At 52.9% G+C, this 21,415-nt stretch overlaps 3 protein-coding genes across 18 annotated transcripts; 2 read left to right on the top strand and 1 right to left on the bottom strand.

Moving 5' to 3' along the window:
* Positions 1–445: 445 nt before the first annotated feature.
* Positions 446–5,381, top strand: RNASE13 (ribonuclease A family member 13 (inactive)). Of its 2 annotated transcripts, XM_032622832.1 has the most exons (2): positions 446–3,102; positions 3,371–5,381. In XM_032622832.1, exons 1-2 carry the CDS (start codon positions 2,754–2,756, stop codon positions 3,826–3,828), a joined length of 807 nt encoding a protein of 268 aa, XP_032478723.1. In that variant the 5' UTR covers positions 446–2,753; the 3' UTR covers positions 3,829–5,381. The 2 variants fall into 2 exon arrangements, with proteins under 2 accessions (XP_032478723.1, XP_032478724.1); XM_032622833.1 differs by having other exon boundaries at positions 446–5,381.
* Positions 5,382–5,504: 123 nt separating this feature from the next.
* On the bottom strand, positions 5,505–12,437 carry TPPP2 (tubulin polymerization promoting protein family member 2). 6 transcript variants are annotated; one of them, XM_032622836.1, is made up of 5 exons: positions 12,364–12,388; positions 10,716–10,898; positions 6,960–7,138; positions 6,604–6,757; positions 5,505–5,783 (listed from the first exon to the last, which is right to left on the bottom strand). In XM_032622836.1, exons 3-5 carry the CDS (start codon positions 7,130–7,132, stop codon positions 5,595–5,597), a joined length of 516 nt encoding a protein of 171 aa, XP_032478727.1. In that variant the 5' UTR covers positions 7,133–7,138; positions 10,716–10,898; positions 12,364–12,388; the 3' UTR covers positions 5,505–5,594. The 6 variants fall into 6 exon arrangements, with proteins under 6 accessions (XP_032478727.1, XP_032478726.1, XP_032478728.1 ...); XM_032622835.1 differs by lacking the exon at positions 10,716–10,898 and having other exon boundaries at positions 12,364–12,437; XM_032622837.1 differs by lacking the exon at positions 10,716–10,898 and having other exon boundaries at positions 12,316–12,389.
* Positions 11,887–20,661, top strand: NDRG2 (NDRG family member 2). Of its 10 annotated transcripts, none has more exons than XM_032622822.1 (17): positions 11,891–11,965; positions 13,594–13,660; positions 14,384–14,464; positions 14,806–14,847; positions 15,239–15,344; positions 15,575–15,695; positions 15,878–15,940; positions 16,902–16,962; positions 17,164–17,250; positions 17,444–17,500; positions 17,676–17,779; positions 18,243–18,287; positions 18,586–18,637; positions 18,878–18,925; positions 19,179–19,214; positions 19,368–19,419; positions 19,662–20,661. In XM_032622822.1, exons 3-17 carry the CDS (start codon positions 14,390–14,392, stop codon positions 19,826–19,828), a joined length of 1,116 nt encoding a protein of 371 aa, XP_032478713.1. In that variant the 5' UTR covers positions 11,891–11,965; positions 13,594–13,660; positions 14,384–14,389; the 3' UTR covers positions 19,829–20,661. The 10 variants fall into 10 exon arrangements, with proteins under 10 accessions (XP_032478718.1, XP_032478713.1, XP_032478719.1 ...); XM_032622823.1 differs by lacking the exon at positions 11,891–11,965 and adding an exon at positions 12,132–12,214; XM_032622824.1 differs by lacking the exon at positions 11,891–11,965 and adding an exon at positions 12,153–12,246.
* The last annotated feature ends 754 nt before the right edge of the window (positions 20,662–21,415 follow it).

Raw genomic sequence — 21,415 nt, 5'->3', positions numbered from 1 at the left:
AGATTGGCAGAGTGGGGATGGGGGGAGGTCACTTGGCTCATTTGGGGAATATAAGACCTTACAGGGCTTCCCTGGTGGCACAGTGGTTGAGAATCCGCCTGCCGATGCAGGGGACACGGGTTTGAGCCCTGGTCTGGGAAGATCCCACATGCCACGGAGCAACTAAGCCCGTGAACCACAACTACTGAGCCTGTGCTCTAGAGCCCACGAGCCACAACTACTGAGCCCATGTGCCACAACTACTGAAGCCCGCACGCCTAGAGCCTGTGCTCTGCAATAAGAGAAGCCACTGCAATGAGAAGCCTGCACACTGCAAGGAAGGGTAGTCCCCGCTTGCCACAACTAGAGAAAGTCCATGCACAGCAACAAAGACCCAATGAAGCCAAAAATAAATTAATAAAATAAATTAATTTTAATAAGAAGGCTTTGCAGATGTTGAGTTGGAGAAAAAAGTGAGTTGTTATAAGACCTAGGAGACCATATCCAGTTTTCCATTTATATATTGTTTAATGGCTAAAAGTCACCTCCATATTGACCATCTCATTTTATTCTTGCAGTCTCATGAGGTGAGGAAGGCTTCCATTTTATAGAAGAGGAAACAGAAGCTCAGTAGGTTATCTGAGATCAAGTCCTAAACTCTTTACTATGTGCTGTTCCATCTCTGTAACACTGTGTGCAGAGGTTAGCGGTGGTGGGTGGGTAGGAATGAAGAAAGAAGACCAAGAGGCATGAAAAGCCCCTTTCTCTTCCAAGGGAAGCTGCAGCCTTGAGCAAATAAGGAAGAGGTAGCACACTCTGATTCTGGGGCCACAAAGTGCTAGTAGCTTCCTCAAACCAAAGACTTGAGTCAGCCAGGCTCTGGCACCACCCTGCATGGATTCCCACTGGCTGTTGGCTGATACACCAGCCTGAAGGATACAGATGAGCCACCTGCCTGTGTGGGCTTTATCCTCACTTACTTGGCTGTGCACACTTCCCTGGGGAGGTGCTCCGAGCAGACGCTTCTTAAATAGGACGTCCGGGCTGATCTTCACATGAGCTGGCCCAGCGGAACTGACGGGGGTGAGAGCGGGAGGAGAGAGCAGCATGCTGGGTAGAGGAGATAACGTGAGCGAGAGGTGGTGGGCACCAGTGGGGGAAGCAGGCAGAGATGGAGATGCATTTGAGACATGGTGGCGGCCAGGTCATGGAGGTCTTCTGTCCTATGAGGTGTAGAGTCCTCCTGGAGTTGGAGAGTGTGTGGCGTCCAGGAGAGGGGAAAGCCTGAGCAGGGGAAGAAATAGGAACGGAAGAGACTGGTTCGGGAAAAGTTTTAGTTAAGATTGTCAGGGCTGGGACTTCGCTGGTGGTCCAGTGGTTAAGGCTCCGCGTTCCCAATGCAGCGGGCCTGGGTTCAATCCCTGGTCAGGGAACTAGATCCCGCAAGCCACAACTAAGAGCCGCATGCCACGACGAAAATTGCATACGCCACAACTAAGACCTGGCGCAGCTAAACAAATAAATAAATATTTTTAAAGAATTAATTAAAAAAAAAAAAGATGGTCAGAGCTGCGTGACTGATGGACTCATGCTCGGATTGAGTACTCACCGTGTGCCAGGCCCTGGGCTAAGAGCTCTCGATATACATCTTAACGAATCCTAAGACTGCCACGAGGTACAGAATATTATCTTCATTAACTGATGAAGAAACTGAAGCTTATACCGGTTTAGTGAACTTAGACTGATGGTGTACAGCCTGGAAGCAGTAGAGCCAGGATGCAATTCCTGGTCTGTTTTACTCAAAAGCTTTGCTCTGAGCCACCATGCGGTACCGCCTCCAAACAGGTGGGATTAAGGAGAGGGCGGGGTCGAGGACCACTCTCAGATTTCTTGCCTAAGTAACTGAGGAAAGGGACAAGGCAGGAGGGAAAGTGAGGTGGGGAAGGATGGGCTCAGTTTTGGACTCTGCTTTGTGATGTCAGAAAGAGCAAGTTTAAGGGGGCTGTGAACGAGGAACACCCATGCGACTCTCTCATGCGCCCCCTCACCCTTCCTGAACTACACACTGGCCTTGGGACACTCAGCATTCTCTGTTTTGACTCCCTTCTGCCGCTCTCCAGGGAGAGAATGGTAAGCTGTCCAACCTGGACAACAGGTGCGTGGAGGCAAGGCTGAGACGCCTGTGGGCATCAAGGACTGTGGCTGGCAGGCTCTGGGGAGCTAGCTCTTTGGTTCTGATGAAGGGGCAGGTGTTGATGAAAAAGAGTTAAGAGGCTGGCCCTTTTTTCCAACATGACAAACTACAGCGAGATCAGCTGGACACAGGCGGTCCACACCCCCTCAAGTCCAGGCTGTGTTGTCTAATCCCACCTGACAAGTTTGAGGCTTCGGGGTCGGCATCCATAGATTTCCAGGAGTGCTGTGACTCTGAGAGGGCCTGAGTTTACAGGTGAGAGTGTCAGTGTGATCACGATTGGAGTGAAGTTGATGGTGGAGGGGGGGGGTCCACACCGAGGTCTTTGATTCTCAGCCCGGCACTCAGGCGGGAGGCCCTTGCGTACCTGGCCTCTGGGGATCTAGTGAGTGGGATGAGAGAGCGGAAGACCCTCTGTTCTCTGAGGGTCAGGAATAAGCAGCACTTTGTTCCTCAGGAACATGACGGTGCTTTCCTTGTCGCTTTTCCACAGGAGCATGGCCTGTGAACCAGAGAAGACATCAAAGGAAACCCAAGAACTTCGGGACTTCTCGCAAGGAGGCTGGAACTAAGTGTTCTGATGACACCAGAGAGGAGGAGACCAGAAAGCAATGTCTCTTTCCTCCCCCCCATCCACCCCCGTCAGCACAGGGCCTCCTCAAACCCAGGGGACAGTCCTTCCTCTCAGACTGGTCTTCATCCAGAAACCTTTCTAGGCTCTTCTTACCTTTGGGCTGTCCTTGGCCTCAGGAAGGAAGAATCCCACCCCTGCCCTGCTGTCCTCCAGCTCCCGTCCTTCCACTTCAGTCAGAGAAGTGTAGCTGAGCCTGTCCCTTCTGGACTCTCTGCATTTTTACCAGAAGGATTAACTGGGCCAGGGATAAAGGGGAAGCGTCTCTCACCCAAGGACCAGTTGGACCTCGTATTTCGTAAGTGTTACAGCTCCCGGACTGGGTGAGGCTGAGACCCTAAGGTAGACCAAGCTAGAGGTGGCTGACCAGATGGGTGACCTTGGGCAAATGTCTCCTCTCTCTGAGGCATGAAGACTTGGGCCGGATGATCTCTGAAGCACAGTCCGGCTTTGAGGGCATAGGGGAAGGCACATAGGGGAGACTGGGGGGCACACTGGAAGCTCTGGGAAGGGGCAGAGAGCCACTCGAGACCCACCTCTGCTTCCAACCACCTTAACTCTGCCAGCAGGAAGAATGGCACCACCTGTGGCCCAGCTCCTGTTCCTCCAGCCAGCTTTGGTCGAAAACATCCAGCTACAGCTTGCCATCAAGAACTTCCGTACCTTACATATCGACTATCCCAAGGTTAACTACGCAAAGGGTTTCCGGGGCTACTGTAATGGTCTGATGTCCTATGTACGGGGCAGACAACAAAGCTGGTATTGCCCAAAGATCCATTATGTCTTACATGCCCTGGGGACCGCCATCAAGAAGTTCTGCAAGTACAGCGAGAGCTTCTGTGAGAACCACAATGAATATTGTACAGTCACCCAGGACTCCTTCCCCATCACAATCTGCTCCCTGAGCTCCAAGCAGCCACCCACCAGCTGCTACTACACCAGCGCCCTAACCGACCAAAGGCTCTATCTGCTCTGCTCCCAAAAGTATGATGCTGAACCGATAGATATCATGGGCCTCTACTAGGGATGGGACGTGTTAAGTCTGAACTAGCCCCCCCGACTGCCGCTACAGACCAGCCTGTCCCCACTCCTGAAGCTCTGATCCCTGGTACAAGGCTTCCTTCCTGGCTTCAAAGGTAGGCAGGATCCCCTCCCAAGAGACCAGGGAGATAGGAAATATGTCCAGAGCTTTGGTCACCATGCAAAGTTGTACTGTCTTCTAGGCTCTTTCTAACTTGTTTATCTCCCCCCATCACTCCTGCCACCACCCTCCCTCTCCCACAGACAGTTTCACCCACCCAAGAAGCTGACTGTGTCCAGTTGGCAGTGACAGTCCATCTACTGGGCCAGATCCTGTATCGTGGCTGGAGGCCCAGAGCCTCAGCTCACACCATGGTACCAGTTCCGAGTCTCAAATCCCCATCCCTGCCACCCTTCCCTTCTCAGTCTTCCCCATTTCCCTTATGATTCCCTCTACTCCTTCACCCACATGGTAGGTATCTCCAGCTATCGGAACCTCCCTGAGAGTCTTAGACTCATATTAGCTTCATTTCTCCAGGCCACGCTCCCTCCCCCGAGCTCTCAGTCTGTTCCTCTCTATGGAATCACTGATTTCCTCTTCATGTAACCTGTCCTTTCTGTCCTCCTTCCACCACGGAGCCCAGTGCAGTCTCTCCCCTACACACCCAACCTCTTTAGTCACCCTTTATTCTTCTCTGACCTCTTTTCCTTCCATCCGTCTCAGCTTGGTTCACTGGATTTCCAAATTATCTTCTCTGACCTATTCCCCCCAGATTCCTGCATCCTTTTACTTCCCAACCTCCTCCTAACATCCCCCAAACTCCAGAATCTGCCTCTGACAAGGCAGGGGTGAAGTGGGCCCAGCTGTAGTCACAGAAGGTTTTAAAACCATATCTGAATTATGTAAGATATAACCATTGGATGAAACTGGGTGAAGGGTACATGGGACCTGTCTGTACTTTTTGCATCTGCCTGTGAATCACTGCAAAATAAAAAGATAAAAAAACACATCTGAATTAGTTCTGATTTCATTCCTTTTTCCTCAGTGCACCAGAACTCCTACTCTCAGAGTCCTGGAGGCCACCCACCTCTGGCCATCTTCCTGGGCTACCCTTGGCAGTCAGTAGGATCTTCCATTCCATGTCTACCATGATGGAGGTGGGGTGGGGTAAAACTCAGTTCCAGGCTGGGTGTTGAAAATGGATTCTCCCTCCCCGTCAGCTCTAGAATAAACTCATAACAGGAGTTAGGCTAAGTAGATCTTTGGCCCACCCTCTCTGGTTTCTATTTCTCCCCAAACAAAACATGGATTGTAACACATTAGGAAGGTGGAGGGACCGGCAAGGGTCTAGTTGCTAATACCTGGGTCCTACTAGCTCCAATCAGGAATTTCTACTCTCCTTTGGCAGGTCGAAGGGGATGGATATCAGTATTATGTGAACACAAGTAGCAAATACTTTTGCCTCCACATCTAGCTTCTCTCTTATCTCCAAATATATTCCTCAGCCGTGTTCTTAGAAGCTGCTGTTGAAGGGGATGCTACCTAATGGCGGGGAGGCCAAGTAGAGTAAAGGCTGTGGTGCTGAGAACCCCCATCCTTGGGTTTCTCAGCTCCTCTCTCTGTCTGTGCACCAAGGGGCCCCTCTTCCCTCACCCTGGTGGAAAACAGAGCCCATGAGCTGCCGCACACACAGATGTTTATTGTCCCCCAAGCTCCCCGGTGTTAAAGATGCAGTGTCGAGGGCCGGCAGGCTAAGATGACGCTACTCCCTAGTTGCTGCCCTTCTTATCATAGGTGCCAGCACCCTTGTAGCCACTCACATAGCCTGAGTTGTCAGTCATGTCCTCCCGTCCAGCGATGCCTTTGCCCTTGCCGCTCTGGTCAAAGCGCTCCTTGTGGGTGCCCGTGTACTTGCTGGTGTCCGTCAGGTGGCTCACCCCTCCCACTGTCATTGCTTTCTGCAAGCCGGAGGATGAGGCGTCTGAGCCCTCTCCCTTCCCCTCCACTGTCACGCCCCTTCTCTAGAGATGGCCTTCTAGCAGTTTGACTAGTTCTCAGAGCTCTTGTTCAACCCTTGGCATGGTGCTGCCTGCTTAGGGCCCAGGTGCAGCTGTAGGCAGGAACTATAATAAGAACCATCCACTTGTGAGGAAGAAATCTGGTTTATGGGAATAAGTGTGTGTGTGTGTGTGTGTGTGTGTGTGTGTGTGTGTGTGTGTATTTTTCTGCTTCCAGAGGAGCTAGTTTGACTAGGCTGCAGCCAGAGGACTTCAACCCCAGACCTAAAACACAAAGTCTGTCCTGTTGGGAAGGCTCTATTTGAAACCTAGAATAGGAAGAGCTTTTAGTAGAGAGGGGACAAGTAGGGAGCAGAGGGCGGGTGAGAGGGAGGAAGTCAGATATTTCACCTTACATAAGAGCGAGAAGAGGAGTGAGGATCAGGTACCAAGTCGTCTGCACTCAGGGTCCCCCGAAAGCTGCCAGGCCCTAGTTGCCTGGTCCAGATCCTGGACGCTTGGGAATGAGTCTAAGTTTTACTATTAAAATAGCTGTGGTCCTTGCGTAAGTCATTTCCTCTCACAGTTTCCTCACCTCTGAAATGACTCGATGATCTCTAAAGTCTGTTTCAATACCAACAGTGCCCAGAGGCCTTCTGCCCTATCTCCCTGCAGTGCTGCTATTGGCAGGGGTTAGGGACATCGGCATGGAGGAAGGGACAAAGGAGCAGCAGGGACTCAGGGAAGTAGGGTCAGGGGTCAGGAATGAAGACTCACTCACAGTAACACCGGTGGTAGCTGGGTCCTTGCCCTCCATGAGTCTATAAATGTTCTCCAGGGCTTCATCCGGGCTTTTCCCCTTGAACTTCTTCTGGCCCAGTTCTTTCATTGCTTCCTGGAACTGCTGGAAAGTGATGGTTCGGGCATTCTTGGCCCTGATCAGTCAGACAGAAATCCAGGAACTCAGGAACATGAACTCATCACCTTCCAAGGTCCAACCCTCCCCTTACTCAGACAGGGCCTCTACACACTGAGTGCCTTGACGACAGGGGCTAGCACAGTGCCAGAAGCCCTCCCGCATCCCACCACCTCGTTAGTTCTACTCACCACCCCCCGCTCCCGTCTCTGGTCCCTTACTTGACTTTGCTGAACACGATGTCCACGTCAGTGGAGGTGACCTTCTTGTCATCCATGATGCCACAGTCTTTGCACAGCTTGGAGAAGTTCTTGTTGTTCATTTCAGTGCCACTGCTTGACGATCCTCCAAAGACAGCAAACCGCTGGAATGTTCTTTCTGCTTCTGATGCCATGGTCAACTGGAGGTGCGGGAGGACAGTATGGGGGGAGACTCGGGGGTGAGGGAGAAGGGGAAGGGAGGACTCAGGAGTAATAATGATGAAGGTTAAAGTAAAATCAGGGGCTTCCCTGGTGGCGCAGTGGTTGAGAATCTGCCTGCTAATGCAGGGGACACGGGTTCGAGCCCTGGTCTGGGAGGATCCCACATGCCGCGGAGCAACTAGGCCCGTGAGCCACAACTACTGAGCCTGCGCGTCTGGAGCCTGTGCTCCGCAACAGGAGAGGCCGCGATAGTGAGAGGCCCGCGCACCGCGGTGGAGAGTGGCCCCCGCTCGCCCCAACTAGAGAAAACCCTCGCACGGAAACGAAGACCCAACACAGCCCTAAATTAATTAATTAATTAAGAAAAAAAAAAGAGTAAATCCTATAAAAACAAAAAAGTAAAATCAGAATCAGCAACAGGAACAAACCCCCTTTTCCCTCTCCCTCCCTCCCCCCTTCCCTCTGATTCCCATCTGACCTACTGCTCCCAGTACAAGGGATACTAGTGTGGATCCTACATACTGAATAATCACCACCACCACCCACTGCCCCATCACTTCTGTGTACCTGAGAGTACCCAGATGGTGTGTGACCCTTCCCAGCCTTTGTAAGTAAGTGTGTGCAGATCTGTGGGAGCCGGCTGGCTGGGGTGACTGTGTGGCAGTGGGAAGACTGGGGAGAAGAGGGAAGTCTCTATGACCTCAGCAGTGTTTCTGTGACATAATTTTCAGCCCTTGCTACAGTCCTAATCTTTGGGGGTGGGGTTCCTAGGTCCCTACCTTGCATGCTGCATTGAGCATGTTGCCAACCTCCTGATCTCTGCAGGTGATCAAGCTTCCCTCATGGTTTCAGCCCCGCTTGACCCAGTCCTCTGGGTCTTGATCAAATTGCCTTATGCTCTGTCCCTCAACAAAAGCTGAGGAGAGCTCAGGGAAGGAGTTAATGGAAACAGGTTGACATCAGTCCAACATTGTCCTTTTTTCTAGTCTCCAGGCCCAGGTTCGTGACCAACATGGAGAATCCCGCTGGCTTTGGCAGACCAGGTGTAATAGGAGCTTAAATGGCTTCCAAAGTTGGGCCCCACGTGGAAAGAGCACGGGCCTTGGAGGGTCACACATCTGGGTGGGTCAGGGTGAGGTTGAGCCTCAGACTCTAGATAATTTTCTGTGCAGGTCAAGGATGTTCCTTTTTTGTTTGTTTGTTTTGAGCTGCGTCGCATGGCTTGTGGGAACTTAGTTCCCTGACCAGGGATTGAACCTGGCCCCGGCAGTGAAGGCACTGAGTAACCACTGGACTGCCAGGGAATTCCACCCCCCACTTTTCTTTTAAAGTAATGCTATAATTTTATTCAGTTTTTTCTAAATGTGTTGTTTCTTCTTTCAGAAGGGGTTTCTCTTTGGCCTTTTCTCTGGCTGGAAACCATACAGATGAATGAACTTCAGGGCCCCTAAAAGAGAGGAACTAGGTTGGCGACTTTCCTCTCCTTCCCATCTAATCAGTCACTGATTCCTATAATTTCCCTTGTCTTACAAATCCACTCCTTTCTTTCCATTGCTATTCCTCCCACACTTTATTCAAGTCCCTGTCATCTCATATCTAGTTGATTATCCTGACTTCTAAATGACCTCTTTCCTAAGTCAAATGCTTCACCCCTATCCACCCCATAATCCATCTCTTTTAAACCCCCCCCATCAGATTAATTTTCACAGAACAATTATTTATCCATTGCTCCTACTCAAGAACACTCTATGGATCTTCAAACCTTTCTGAAATGCCAAACCTTTTTGCCTGTCATTCAAGGACCTTCACACTTGGCTCCACTCTACCTTACCAAACATCACCCACCTTTCATCAACATTACTCTTCATCTGGGGCCATAATGGCCTAATCATTATGTGCTTCGGAAGCTATCTGAAGCCTAGTGGAGAGAGAATAACCTTGGAGTGGAATGAATCTGGGGATTTCAGTCTTAGATAAGTCATCTACTAGCTGAGTGGCCTTGGGCAAGTCACTAAACATCTCTGAGCTTTAATTTCTTCATCTGTATAGTGAGGACAATAGTACTTACTTTATATAGTATTAGGGGATAATATATGGGAATTACCTTGCACATAGTAGCTACTATTCAATTTATCCTAGTAACTTGTGTATTTCTGTCCCAAAACTTTCCTTCATGATCTCTCTCTGCCTGGATAGAATGCCCCTCCTTACCACTCAAGTACTCCATTGTTGTACTCTTCATAGGGTTTACCCTAGGAACAAAACCCTTTTCCTGGGACTTCCCTGGTGGCACAGTGGTTAAGAATCCACTTGCCATTGCAGGGGACACAGGTTCGAGCCCTGGTCTGGGAAAATCCCACATGCCACAGAGCAGCTAAGCCCTTGCGCCACAACTACCGAGACTGCTCTCTGGTGCCCGTGAGCCACAACTACTGAGCTCACGAGCCACAACTACTGAAGCCCACGCGCCTAGAGCCCGTGCTCCGCAACAAGAGAAGCCACCACAATGAGAAACCCGTGCACCGCAACAAAGAGCAGCCCCCACTCGCCACAACTAGAGAAAGCCCGTGCGCAGCAACAAAGACCCAATGCAGCCAAAAGTAAATAAGTAAAAAATAAATTCATTTAAAAAGCCCAAAATGAAACAGCTTGAGCACTGGTTGCTTTAAAAGAAAACCAACCCTTTTCCTCCTCTGAATTATACTAAGATAATGGTTCCTAGCCTGTGGGCTGCAGCCTCCTGGGGCAAGGGTTTCTGAGTTATTGCAAGGACCTCTGCAATCTGTATGTACACAGAAGACTGGTTGTTGGGTAAATAATAAGCTTTGCACATGTAGGTGCATAGATGCATAGATGTTGCGGTTATCAGAAGACTGAACAAATTTATTTGAAAGTATTGCTGAATTCACGGTTTGTCCCCATCAGGGGATTCTAAAACCTTCATTTGGAAATGGAAATCTCTGATCTCCCACTTGAAAAGGGTGGGAAACTATTGCTATAGGACTTATTGTCTAAACAATTAATTTATATTTACATCACTTCTTAATTTTTTCTATCTTTATAACTTCACTCAGCTACTGGATCCTATGCTCTAGAGAGGGTATGACTAGACATCACACTTCTTTGAATTCCATCTATACAGTGGCTTGTATGGAGCAGGTACTTAAAACTGTGGCTTACTGGAAGGTACAGTTTGAAGCTGCTTCTGGCCCAAGAGAAGGAAATTAGAGACAGAAGTATTCTTGTTGGGCCACTGACACTGGGCAAGGCTGAGACCTGCCCTGACAAGGAGGAACCCCATCTTAGATCAGAAGCAGCCTCATTACTGCCTGTGGCAGGCTGAGACCCCAAGCCTAGGAAGCAAACAGATCCCAGTGGAAATTTCCCAACTCCTGCCTGCCCTACGCCCCTGCATTGGCCCCTTATCAGGTTCCCCCTGAGTCATCCTGACCCAGAGACGAATTTAGATGCTGGAACCTCCAGGTCCTTCCCTCCCCCACTCCAAGTAACACTACTTTAGACACATCAGAGGAGGCTGCCGGCAGAAGCTCTCACCCTAGGCTCTCTTTCTCCCCCAGTTGCAGTCGGGCTGGAGAAATCTCTCTTCTGTCTTATGCATCTTTATCTACAGTCCCAATTCCAGCAGGCTTTTCCTTGTCCGGGAGAGTGTTAATATGACATCCAGAGGGGAGAGGGGACTAGGAGAGGAGCCAGGGTATCCAGCTTCTGTGCCAGTTTCTGGGTAAATAGTTATGAAGGGAGTAAGGGAAAGGAATGGAGGAAAACTTGGGTGCTCCAAATTGGGGGATCTAGGGGAGATCCTTTAGATGTGGGGCTGCTGAAATCTGGGCTTGATCCTGACCGGTTCTACTCTGGGTCACCTCCTCCCTTTTGGGCCCTCCTTTCCAATAGACCCTGCCAAGTGGGGATGAAAGGGGCATTGATGTTCCTTGGATGGGATTGGGTCGTGAGTGGTGAGGGTGGTGGTGGTAGGCAGTTCCCAGGCAGGAGGGGGCAGGCAATTTGGGGGTCTTGGTGGGGGCAGTCTGAGCTGGTGTTGCAGTTGGCAGCTCCAGTTCCATTGGCCATTGTTCCCAACTGGCCTGGCGCCCAGCCCCCGAAATGGCAACTTGGGAGCCAGGCTGAAGGAGGATAGGGTGGGGACCTCAGGTGGGGGAGGGGGCCTGGAAAGGGTGCAGGTGGGGAGAAATTCAGACTGGTGTCCTTTTGTCTAAGACAACTTTGAATCCCTTTAGCCACATAACGATCCCCTTCTGGGTGGATTTCCTCTTAGGGGCACAGGGAGGGTGCATTAAAGTGGGGGGAGGGCAGGGCGAGTGAGGGGTCCAGGATGTCAAACCCACCCAGGCCCTGAGAGACGCAGCAGTGCCTGAGAAACCAGCGCCTGGGCAATGCGATTCCGCCGGGCCGAGCTGGCCTCCTTCTCTGGGCCAGACTAGAAGGGGTTAGCTCGGAAGCCACAGGGTCTCTTGGGTCCCAGCCCAGGACACTGCGTCCTCCCCAAGCCCCCACTCCACCTCCACAGAGTTAACTCCACCCCTGCGCCTGTTTACCCAAGAGTCAGAACCCCTGGGGGTCCCTGGCCCCTCCTCCGCCCCCCCTTGGGGCCTTGACCCGGGAGTCCCCGTTGGCCATCCTCTCCCTCCTCCCCCCCCCCGCTCCCGCGATCTCTCTCTATTTATAGCAGCCCCCCGCACTCCCCGTCCCCCCCTCCCCGCCTTGTTTTCCAACTCCTCAGGGAGCCGCCGGAGAGAAGGCGTCAGGACACTGCGGAGAGAGAGGAGGTACCAAGGACCCTGGGAGCCCCCGAGCTGGAACTCCTGCGCTCTCGACGCTCCCACCTCCAGCCCCCACCGCCCAATCCGCGCAGGCACACCTTCCCCTCCCAGCGGGCGAGACCCCCGCCTCCTCAGCAGCGATCCTCCCTTAACCTAGTACTCTGTTTCCGGGCGGGTGGAGTCAAATTCGTGGGATGCCAGCGCCCTGGATTCGCCTCCCTTTTACCCGTCCCCACCTCGGAGTCTGGGGGCGAAGTAAGGAGCCTGAGTGCGACAGGCAGAGCCAGGTCACGGGCGGGCGCAGTGCTGCGGGCGGGCGTGGGGATCCCCCGCGGGATTAAGGGATCCCTGCGTACCCCACAGCCGCCCCGTTGCGGGTAGCCGGGACCGGAGCCTGGACGTACCCAGCAGTTTGCTTTCCTTAGAGCTCCCTTCGGGCCCCCAGCACAGGCCCTCCCAGAGCGGCAGGCAGCCTGGGGCGGGGGGAAGGGGGGCGTGTTTACAAGGGGTCTGGGGCGGATCTGCTGGGATCCGGCGGCCCGTGGGCGGGCGAGGGCGGGTCGGGGGCGGGTCTGTGGGGAGCCCGAGCCGGGGCGGGCCGGGGAGTCAAAGGCAAGTGAAGGTGGAAGTGGCCGCGGCGGCAGCAGGTAGGGGGAAGGGCGGGCGAGGGGCCGCAGGGCCTGGCTGGCGCCGAAGGGGCCGGTGGCGGGCGGGGTGCGGTTTGATCCTGATCCCTCGGAGATGACGGCTCGCGGGAAGGGGCCCGCCGGGAGGGCCGCTGGGCCGCCGCGCACAAAGGCGGAGGCTCCGCGGGCTGCAGGGCGTGTTTGGGGCGTGCGCAAGGTTGTGTCCGGGGCCCAGGGCGCTCCGCGCCAGCCGCGCGAGCGTGTCAGTCCCCACGCGGACGCGCAGCGGAGGGACTCGTAGGGACAGGTCCCGGGGGCTGGGCCCAGTCAGTCCCTTCTGTCCTACTCATCCCTTCCCAGCCGGCGCTCGGTCTTTGCAGGTCGTCGGGGCAGGCTGGGAAGAGATTGTAGGACCGCCCCTCACTCCCCGCTGCCTCACCCCTTCTCCACTCGCGGACCCACACCGAGACTGGGTGGAGGAGAGAAGCGAAGGCACGAGGCTTAAAAAAATTTTTTTTTTAAATAGTGGAGAGAAACAGCCGTGCTCTGCTACCCCATCTCACTCGAGAGCTGTCAAAAATCTTGGGGATCCCCTAGTCCCCACTTGTAGTTTGCAAATGAGAAATTGAGGGCAAGAGTAGTGACAGGCTGAGCCAAGGTCACACTGGTAGCAGCAGAACCTCGGACTAGAATCCAGAGGTTCTGACACAAGCCATGCTCTTTCCTCCACATCAGCACTTCCTTCTCTCCTCTCCCAGCCCCCCCGCTCCCCGCCTGGACTGATACCTGCTCTCTGTGTTGCCCCGAAGACCCCTCCAGCCTGTACTGATTCTAGCTGAAGCCTAGGGAAGACTTGTTCACTGGACTTGGGGGTACAAATTGGGGAGGGTTAGTGACCTGGCAAGGGTTGGTGACCCAGGTAGTCCAGGTCTTCGCTTAGGCTTTCTGTCCCTAAAAGACCCAGGGTCTGTCTCCCATGTCATTCACCTCATTGCCTTGTTTTCTCAGACCCCAGAGCCAGGAGGAGTGAGAACCCTGACCCTTAACCCCACTGCATACAGCCAATAGGAGCCCAGTAAGTGACCCCACCCCCAGGCTGCTGGCCCTTTACTGTGCTGGTCTGCACAGGTGCTCTGCTCCTCACCCTGGTCCCAAAGATTGAATATATGCTAATTTATTCACAGTCAGGAAGAAGAGTCTTGAGAGGAAGGGAGGCACTGAGTCAGTTGGACACAGATGTCCCTTGTCCTTCTTTTCTTGTTTCCCCCTCCCCCTCTTGGTCATGTTACTCAGGTCATTTTTAGCCCCTTTCCCTTTGCGCTGCTGACTTTGGGGCTTTAGTTGAAGGTCACAGTCCATGGTGAACTCTTATTACCCATCCTTAGTATCTTTAGAGTACCCAGTCACTGAGCCACGAGTTTCACCCCCTACCTAACTAGGAGTGTGGGGTGGCCCCTAAATATAGCCTGGGACACCCGAGCTGCACTGCTGCCCCACTCTGGTATTTCCATCCAGGACAGGGGAGAGGGGTCCGGAGGTGTGGGTGTTGAGGGGTGTTGGGGATGGCCAGGCTAAAAGGAAGTGGTGTCCTGAGCCCTCCTGCACAAGCCCTCCTCCCCAGCTGCCTGGATCTGGAGTTGGGGGCAGGAAAGGCTCTCTCTGTGTCCCGGAGTAGTCCTCAACTCCTGGGGCCCTCTGCGCCCTATTGTCCAGGGCTGAGAGAGGAAGCCAGCTGTTCAAGGAGGTGCGGGGGTATGGAGCCAGCCTCCCCAGTCTCCGTGTTTCCTCACCCTGCCAGGCCACCATGGCGGAGCTGCAGGAGGTGCAGATCACAGAGGAGAAGCCACTGTTGCCGGGGCAGACACCTGAGGTGGCCAAGGTTATCAGAGACCCTCTGACTCCCAGGCCCGAATTCCAGACCTTCAGGCGTCCCCCTCACTCCTTACCTTCCCAAATTCATGATCTCCGTCTAACCACACCCCTGCTTTCTCCACGTCTACCCGCGTTTCTCTCCCCATACACCACAATTGAGAGTCCAGGCTTCTGTCCTGTAACTACGCTAACCTTCATCCTCTCCGTGTCTCTTTTTGTCAATCTCTTTCTGTCTTTGGTCTCTGTTGTTCTCTTTACCTACCTTTCTTTATCTGTATCTGTCTCTCCATCTGACTCTGCGTGGCTGTGTGTTTCTGTGTGTATCTGTCCGTGTGTGTCTTTCTCCAGGAGGCTGAGTTAGCTGACCGAATCCTCCTGGACCAGGGACAGGTAACAGCTTGGGGCAGCCGCAGGTGGGAGGAGGGGCTGTCCTCTCCCCAGGAAGGAAAGGGCCGCTACCTGGCTTTCTCACCTCTCTGCTTCCTCTCCTTCTATTCCAGTCCTTTCCTGTCCCCATCTCTCCCTTTCGTTCCTTCTCCTCCCTTCTCAGAGTTCCCTGTTGCTCTGCGATCTTTCATTATTCTTTTTCACCCTCAAAATCATCTTCCAGTGTCATTTTTACCTAAACTGAATTCTTGCCGATCCTGTTTCTATTTTTTGGTTCCCGTCTCCTCTCTTTTCCCCCCTCCGCTCAACTCCCTGACTTTTGTGGAGGTTCCTCCCCTGCCTCTTTTCCTCTTAGCCTAACTCCTACCTGATGGTGTGACCTATTTTCCTGCAGACTCACTCTGTGGAGACACCTTATGGCTCCATCACTTTTACTGTCTATGGCACCCCCAAACCCAAACGCCCAGCGATACTCACCTACCACGATGTGGGACTCAACTGTAAGGACCTTCACTTCCCCTCCCATTGCTTTCTGGGAAGAGGCTGCGGGGAAGGGTAAAACCCTGGTCAGTGTGAGGGGAAGGGTCAGTATGGGAAGGGAGCCATGTGGCACGTCAAGGAAAAGTTCTCTCCTAGCCTGACTGTGGCATGAAAGAAAGAGGGTGGGTTCTGACTTGGGGACATTTTCCCTGTCTAATTCTACTGTTGGGGCGATGGGGATTCTCTTTAGATAAATCCTGCTTCCAGCCGCTGTTTCAATTTGCGGATATGCAGGAAATCATTCAGAACTTCGTGCGGGTTCACGTGGATGCCCCTGGAATGGAAGAGGGGGCTCCCGTGTTCCCTTTGGGGTGAGAATTAGCTCCTTCCCTCCTCATCAGACTGTGAGGCACATGGCAGGCATGGAGAAGATTGGACCGGGGAAGAAGGAAGGGAGGGCGAGTGGCAATTCTGGGAGAGGAAGAGTAGGATACTTGAGGTGGGGGCCGTAAGGGCAGGTTGCTATTTTCCTCAACATTCCTGTCTTCCCCAGATATCAGTACCCATCTCTGGACCAGCTTGCGGACATGATCCCTTGCATCCTGCAGTACTTAAAGTGAGAGGCCTGGGGACCCCTCCAAGCCAGAGTTCTCTTTCCAGCACAAGGTGGCCCTTAGAGCTCCTATGCCCACCATGGCTCCTGGGCGAGTTCTGTGTGGACTAGAAGTATCCTCCCTTCTCCACGCTCCAAGCTGATTGTTGAGAGGAAGTGGGTGGGTGTGGAAAACTGACTTGAGTCAGCAGAGTAGCCCTAAGGGATAGAGGAGAAGAAAAGGAAGCTGTGTGCCTGGCCCTGCCTCAGGCTGAGGAGGGGCTTCTCTGATCTGGAAGCTAGAGAAGAAAGAGGAGGGGGTGACACAATCCCCGAGGAACCAGACAGACCTGTCTTTCCCTCCCACCCCCTCTGCCTCCTCCAGACACACACCTGGTGCCCTCGGCACCCTGTGTGTGAGGGGAGTGGGAGAAGGAAAAGAAAGAAACCAGGCAAGGCCTCCTTGATGCACATTTAGTGCCGATGGTGCTGGGCTCTGTCCTTGGCTTGGCTTTTCCTGGGCACCAGGGCCCTGGGCAGCTCTGGTTCACCCTTTGGTTCTCTTTCTCCCCATTCTTCCTGTTGTTCACTAAAGTTGTACCTTTTATTTAACATCTTGCTTCAAGTTCCCTTCTTCCCAGTTCCTCTAGAGGAACCAGGAACTAAAACAGAACAAGTTGAACTAGCTCCTGAAAGTTGAGGATGGACAAACAGCTACATAGGAAACAGTGTCTGGTTGGTTGGCGAACAGGTGTTTCTTTTCAAGACACTCACTCTCCCAGAGGGAGCTGAGGGAAGACTTCAGGGACTGACGCTGACCACCAGTGTCCATTTTTAGCTCCTTGGCACCTTCTTTTTCAGCATCCCCCAAAGGAAGGTCCCTTTCTGTCCTTTGTGCCCGTGGCCTTGGGAAGGAGGGTGAGGAGTTTGGAGAGTCAAAGTTTTGGACACCAGGACCCATTAGACCTACATTTCCCTTTCACAGTTTCTCCACAATAATTGGAGTCGGTGTTGGAGCTGGGGCCTACGTCCTGTCGCGATATGCTGTAAGAAATAAAAAACCCCAGACGAGGGAAAGGCAGGTCCAAGGCCCAGGCAGACTATTGTTTACTAGTGTGTGCTTAGGGGGAGGACGTGCGTAAGAGGGTGGGGAGACAGGCCCCGTGCAGCCTGGGGTGGATGGAGCTGACCGGGGAGGGGTAAGGCCATGTATGCCTCTGATTTCCGTTCCTTCTACTGCCCCTCAGCTTACCCACCCGGATACTGTCGAGGGTCTTGTCCTCATCAACATCGATCCCAATGCCAAGGGCTGGATGGACTGGGCAGCCCACAAGGTTTGGAGGGGCCTGTGCGCTGAGATCTAGGGCGGGCTTCCCCCGTATGGGTCCATTCAGGCTCTAACAACATAACTGATTGGCCTGTGAGCTTCAAGGAGGGAGGATGGAGCAGGAAAGAAGCCATGTCACTTTGCCTAGGTCTCTTCTCCACCTAATGTCCTGAGCTTTCTTACCTGCCCTTTCCACGTAGCTAACAGGCCTCACCTCTTCCATTCCGGAGATGATCCTTGGACATCTTTTCAGCCAGGTAAGTGGTTGTGGAAGTTGGAAGAAGTAGAGGGGACCAGCAGGGACTGGAATGCTTGGGGTGACTTCCTTACTTGGGATAGGATCTGGGGAGGGAAGAGGGCTTGCCTCTTCGCATCCAGTAACTGTTGACTTCCCTTGCCAGCCCTAATTATTCTCCCTCTTCTTTCCTTCAGGAAGAGCTGTCTGGAAATTCTGAGTTGATACAGAAGTATAGAAATATCATTACACATGCCCCCAACCTGGAGAACATTGAACTGTACTGGAACAGCTACAACAAGTGAGTGGGCATGTAAGGGAAATGTAGAAGCAGTAACGGGGGTCATGGGAGGCACAGAGAAGGGGAGGGGAGGCTGGGAAGTAGGCCGTGCAAGGCGGGCAGGATTCGGTGGGGAGCTGGGGCAGCTGCAGGACAGACCCAAGGGGGAGAATTATGAGGAGCCGGCCTCCTTGCTCCTGTTACTTCCTTAGATTTTTGGATTCGCAGAAGTTAGATGATCTCGTGTCTTTGTGCCCTTCATCCCCTTCACTGCCCTCTGACCAGGGACCTTGGGCACAAATGACCATAGGGCTCATGCTTGAGGCCTGTCTGCCACCTTCTCCTTCAGTTCCCTCCTGTAATCACCAATATTTGACTCTAATTTTGGGGAGGAAGATAACTTCCTCACGGGGGACCTGGCTTCTGTCTGGATGGATAGCACTACTTGCCTAAAATTCCTACTCTTCCTTTGCACCCTCTTTAGTCGCCGAGACCTGAACTTTGAGCGTGGAAGCGATATCACCCTCAAGTAAGACTTAAAGGGATAAAGCTTTGCCTCTCTCCCTGAATCTTCCCTAGGTGCTTCCATCCTTTAGAAGGAGAGTCTTTTGCCAGGGAATTTTCTTGTCACCTGCCCCCCAGCTCCATCCTATTTAGCAAATCACGACCCTTTAGGTCTTACCACTTTGAACCCTGTTAGTGGGGTCAGTGAGGTTCAAAAGGCTGTTTCCTCTTTGGAGCCAACATCTTCCAGCTGCCCTTCTGGGAGAAGACAGGGGAGGGAGTGCCAGGGGCTCACCGCCGACTCCTTGACACTATGCCTCTAGGTGCCCTGTGATGCTGGTGGTAGGAGACCAAGCACCCCATGAAGATGCAGTGGTCAGTAGGGAATCTTGGGGTGGGTGAGGGAGGGTGGCAGTCAGAGGGCTGTCTTGCCAAGAGGCAAGCTCTGTTTGGGACAGGGAGAGCAACTTTGGGGCATAAGAGTTTGATTCCTGGTAAGAAGGAGATGGGTAGGGGGCTGATAAGAAAGAAACTGGGTCTGGGTCCCTGGGTTCCTTGTTTGAGAGGGGCCACAGGGAGTGTGGCCTCATTCATTCGGCCTCTTCCTTACTCCAGGTGGAATGTAACTCAAAACTGGACCCCACCCAGACTTCTTTCCTCAAGGTCAGTAACCGTACTCCACGCCCAGCCTGACTCCTGGCCCCCTGTCCAGAGCCATAGATCCTCTCTACATTCAGCTGCTAGGCTTCCAGGGTCCTACATGGGAGCAAGTGGGTGGGTGGAGTAAAAAAAAAATAAAAAACACCCTAAAGGCCTGGAGTGGGGAATCTGGGGAAGAGAGACCCTCTTCTACCTCTCGGCATGGCTTTTTATTTGTGTGTGTATCACTTTTTCTGGATGGCTGTCTCCTGAACAGATGGCTGACTCCGGAGGTCAGCCCCAGCTGACTCAGGTGAGTACCCCTGCCGTCTGTGGGGTGGGATATTAGTGGCCCTGAACTATAGCCTTTGCCACACACCCCAACTCTAACGTGCCACGGCCGTGAGCTCTAGCTCAGCTTCTAACCTCCCCTCGCTGTCTCCCTCTCCTCGTTTTACTTTTACAGCCAGGCAAGCTGACCGAGGCCTTCAAGTACTTCCTGCAAGGCATGGGCTATAGTGAGTATGTGGGTCAGAGGCTGTCATGAGGACAAGGGGTGTTGGCACAGGAGGAGGGAGGGGCGCTGGGGAGAGCAACCCATTTAGGCTTATTCCTGGATTTACAACCATCTGCAAAATCAAGCTCATTGACCCCCTGGCCCCATCTATAACTCTCATCTCCAGCCACGCACCCCACTCGAGTTCCCAGCCTCTCTTCCCCTCTGCTCTCTGACTGCCTGCTTCTCCTCCTGTCTCCACAGTGGCCTCGTCATGCATGACTCGCCTGTCCCGGTCTCGCACAGCCTCCCTGACCAGTGCCGCATCCCTGGATGGCAACCGATCCCGCTCTCGCACCCTGTCCCAGAGCAGCGAGTCTGGGCCTCTCCCTTCAGGGCCCCCAGGGCACACCATGGAGGTCTCCTGTTGAATGACCCTTGTTGCCCTGGGTGTAGGACCCAGCCCTCATCTCCCCCAGCACTAACCTGGGAGGTGCGTAGGGCACTGGGCCAGAGTGAGCAAGGGAAGCGGGGCAGATCGTGTGCGGAGAGGAACTTGATCTTTGATTGCTACCCTAACCTTGACCTCTAACCTGTGATTCCCCTCAGCTCCTGGGAGAGATGTCCTAATATCTCTAAGGGACCCAGACCCCTAAATGACCCCCCTCCATCATGGTGTTAAGGCAAAGAAGGCACGTATCCCCTCCCCCCACTCTGGGTGTCTGTAGCTAAGGGATAAGAGGTTGTTGTAGTTGTCCATGGTGCCTCCTCCAGACTCTGCCTCCTTATGCCATATTGCAAGAGTCGGGGGCTCGGGGCTGGGGCACCACTCACCAAAGCTGATATGGCTTCTCATGAACCCTTCAGACTGCTGAAGGGCATGGGCCTAAATGAATGTGTGTCGGGAGAACTGCTTATGGGTTCGTGGTCCTCAGGATGTGACAGAAACATTCAGTGTGGAAATGGAAGCTGGAATGGGAAGTGGTGGGCAGTGAACAAGTGTGACAGAAGGATTGGAGCTGGGCAATAGGAAGGGGGCTGGGGCCATTGGCTGCTCTAACTTTGGTAGCTGTCTAGACAGTGTGTGTCTAGAGTGGGAGGCGGGGAGGGAGCCAAGCTGGGCAGGGCTGCTTGGGGCTTGGCATCGCGGTGGGAAGGGCTGCCTTGGGTTTCTGACCACAGTGCATTATGTGTGTGGGGCGCCCTCCTGTCTCCCACAACTTCTGCTGTAACAATAAACTGTAGAGGAATCCGAGTTCCATTATTCTTTGTCTGAGTATGCCTGCCTCATGCCCCTTTCCTGCTCTCTCCCTGCCCAGCTCTCACATTCTCTTCTCAAAGTGACAAAAACCATGGGAGAGGGCTTATATAGCATAGACACACCACAAAATGTGACCTCATAGTTACTGGTCCCTATTCCAATAGAATGGTATTGTCCTCGATATTGATAGTATTTTCAAGTTTGGGGTGGGAGGAGCTACTCGGATCTTAGGATACTTCATATCTGTGGAATGGACCATTGAGAAATGCCACAGGATTTCAGGGACGTCACCAACATCGTGATCTTAAAGAAGGAAGCATAGAAAGCTGACTGAAGTGTTCAAGGACATCTTGTGACTCATTTTCCGGCAGGATCCTCCCTAGGGTCACCAGATTCCATTTTAGATGGTTTGATACAATCAGTAGACCAGGCCTCATGCAGTTGCTAGAGGCGTTGGGTTGCTCACAGTTGATCCCAATAGGAAGACTCCTTCAGGAGAGTCACAGCAAAAAAAAAAAGACTTCCTCTCAGAAATCTCTCCTTTGAATCAGGGAGTTAATTAGACTATGTTTGTGATTTTCTGAGAAGCTTTTCAAGTATGAACAATCATCAAGACAACTTCAGATATTTTGTGGCTGATGCAGGCTGATTCTTGGGCTCTTGGGGCACAAGAAGTAAAAATGAGGGCTTCCCTTGTGGTGCAGTGGCTAAGAATCCGCCTGCCAATGCAGGGGACACGGGTTCGAGCCTTGGTCTG

This window comes from Phocoena sinus, chromosome 2 (genome assembly GCF_008692025.1).
Source record: "Phocoena sinus isolate mPhoSin1 chromosome 2, mPhoSin1.pri, whole genome shotgun sequence".
In the NCBI taxonomy this organism is placed as follows: Eukaryota; Metazoa; Chordata; class Mammalia; order Artiodactyla; family Phocoenidae; genus Phocoena; species Phocoena sinus.
Note: the sequence above shows the minus strand (reverse complement) of the source record. Positions and strands in the feature narration are given on the sequence as shown.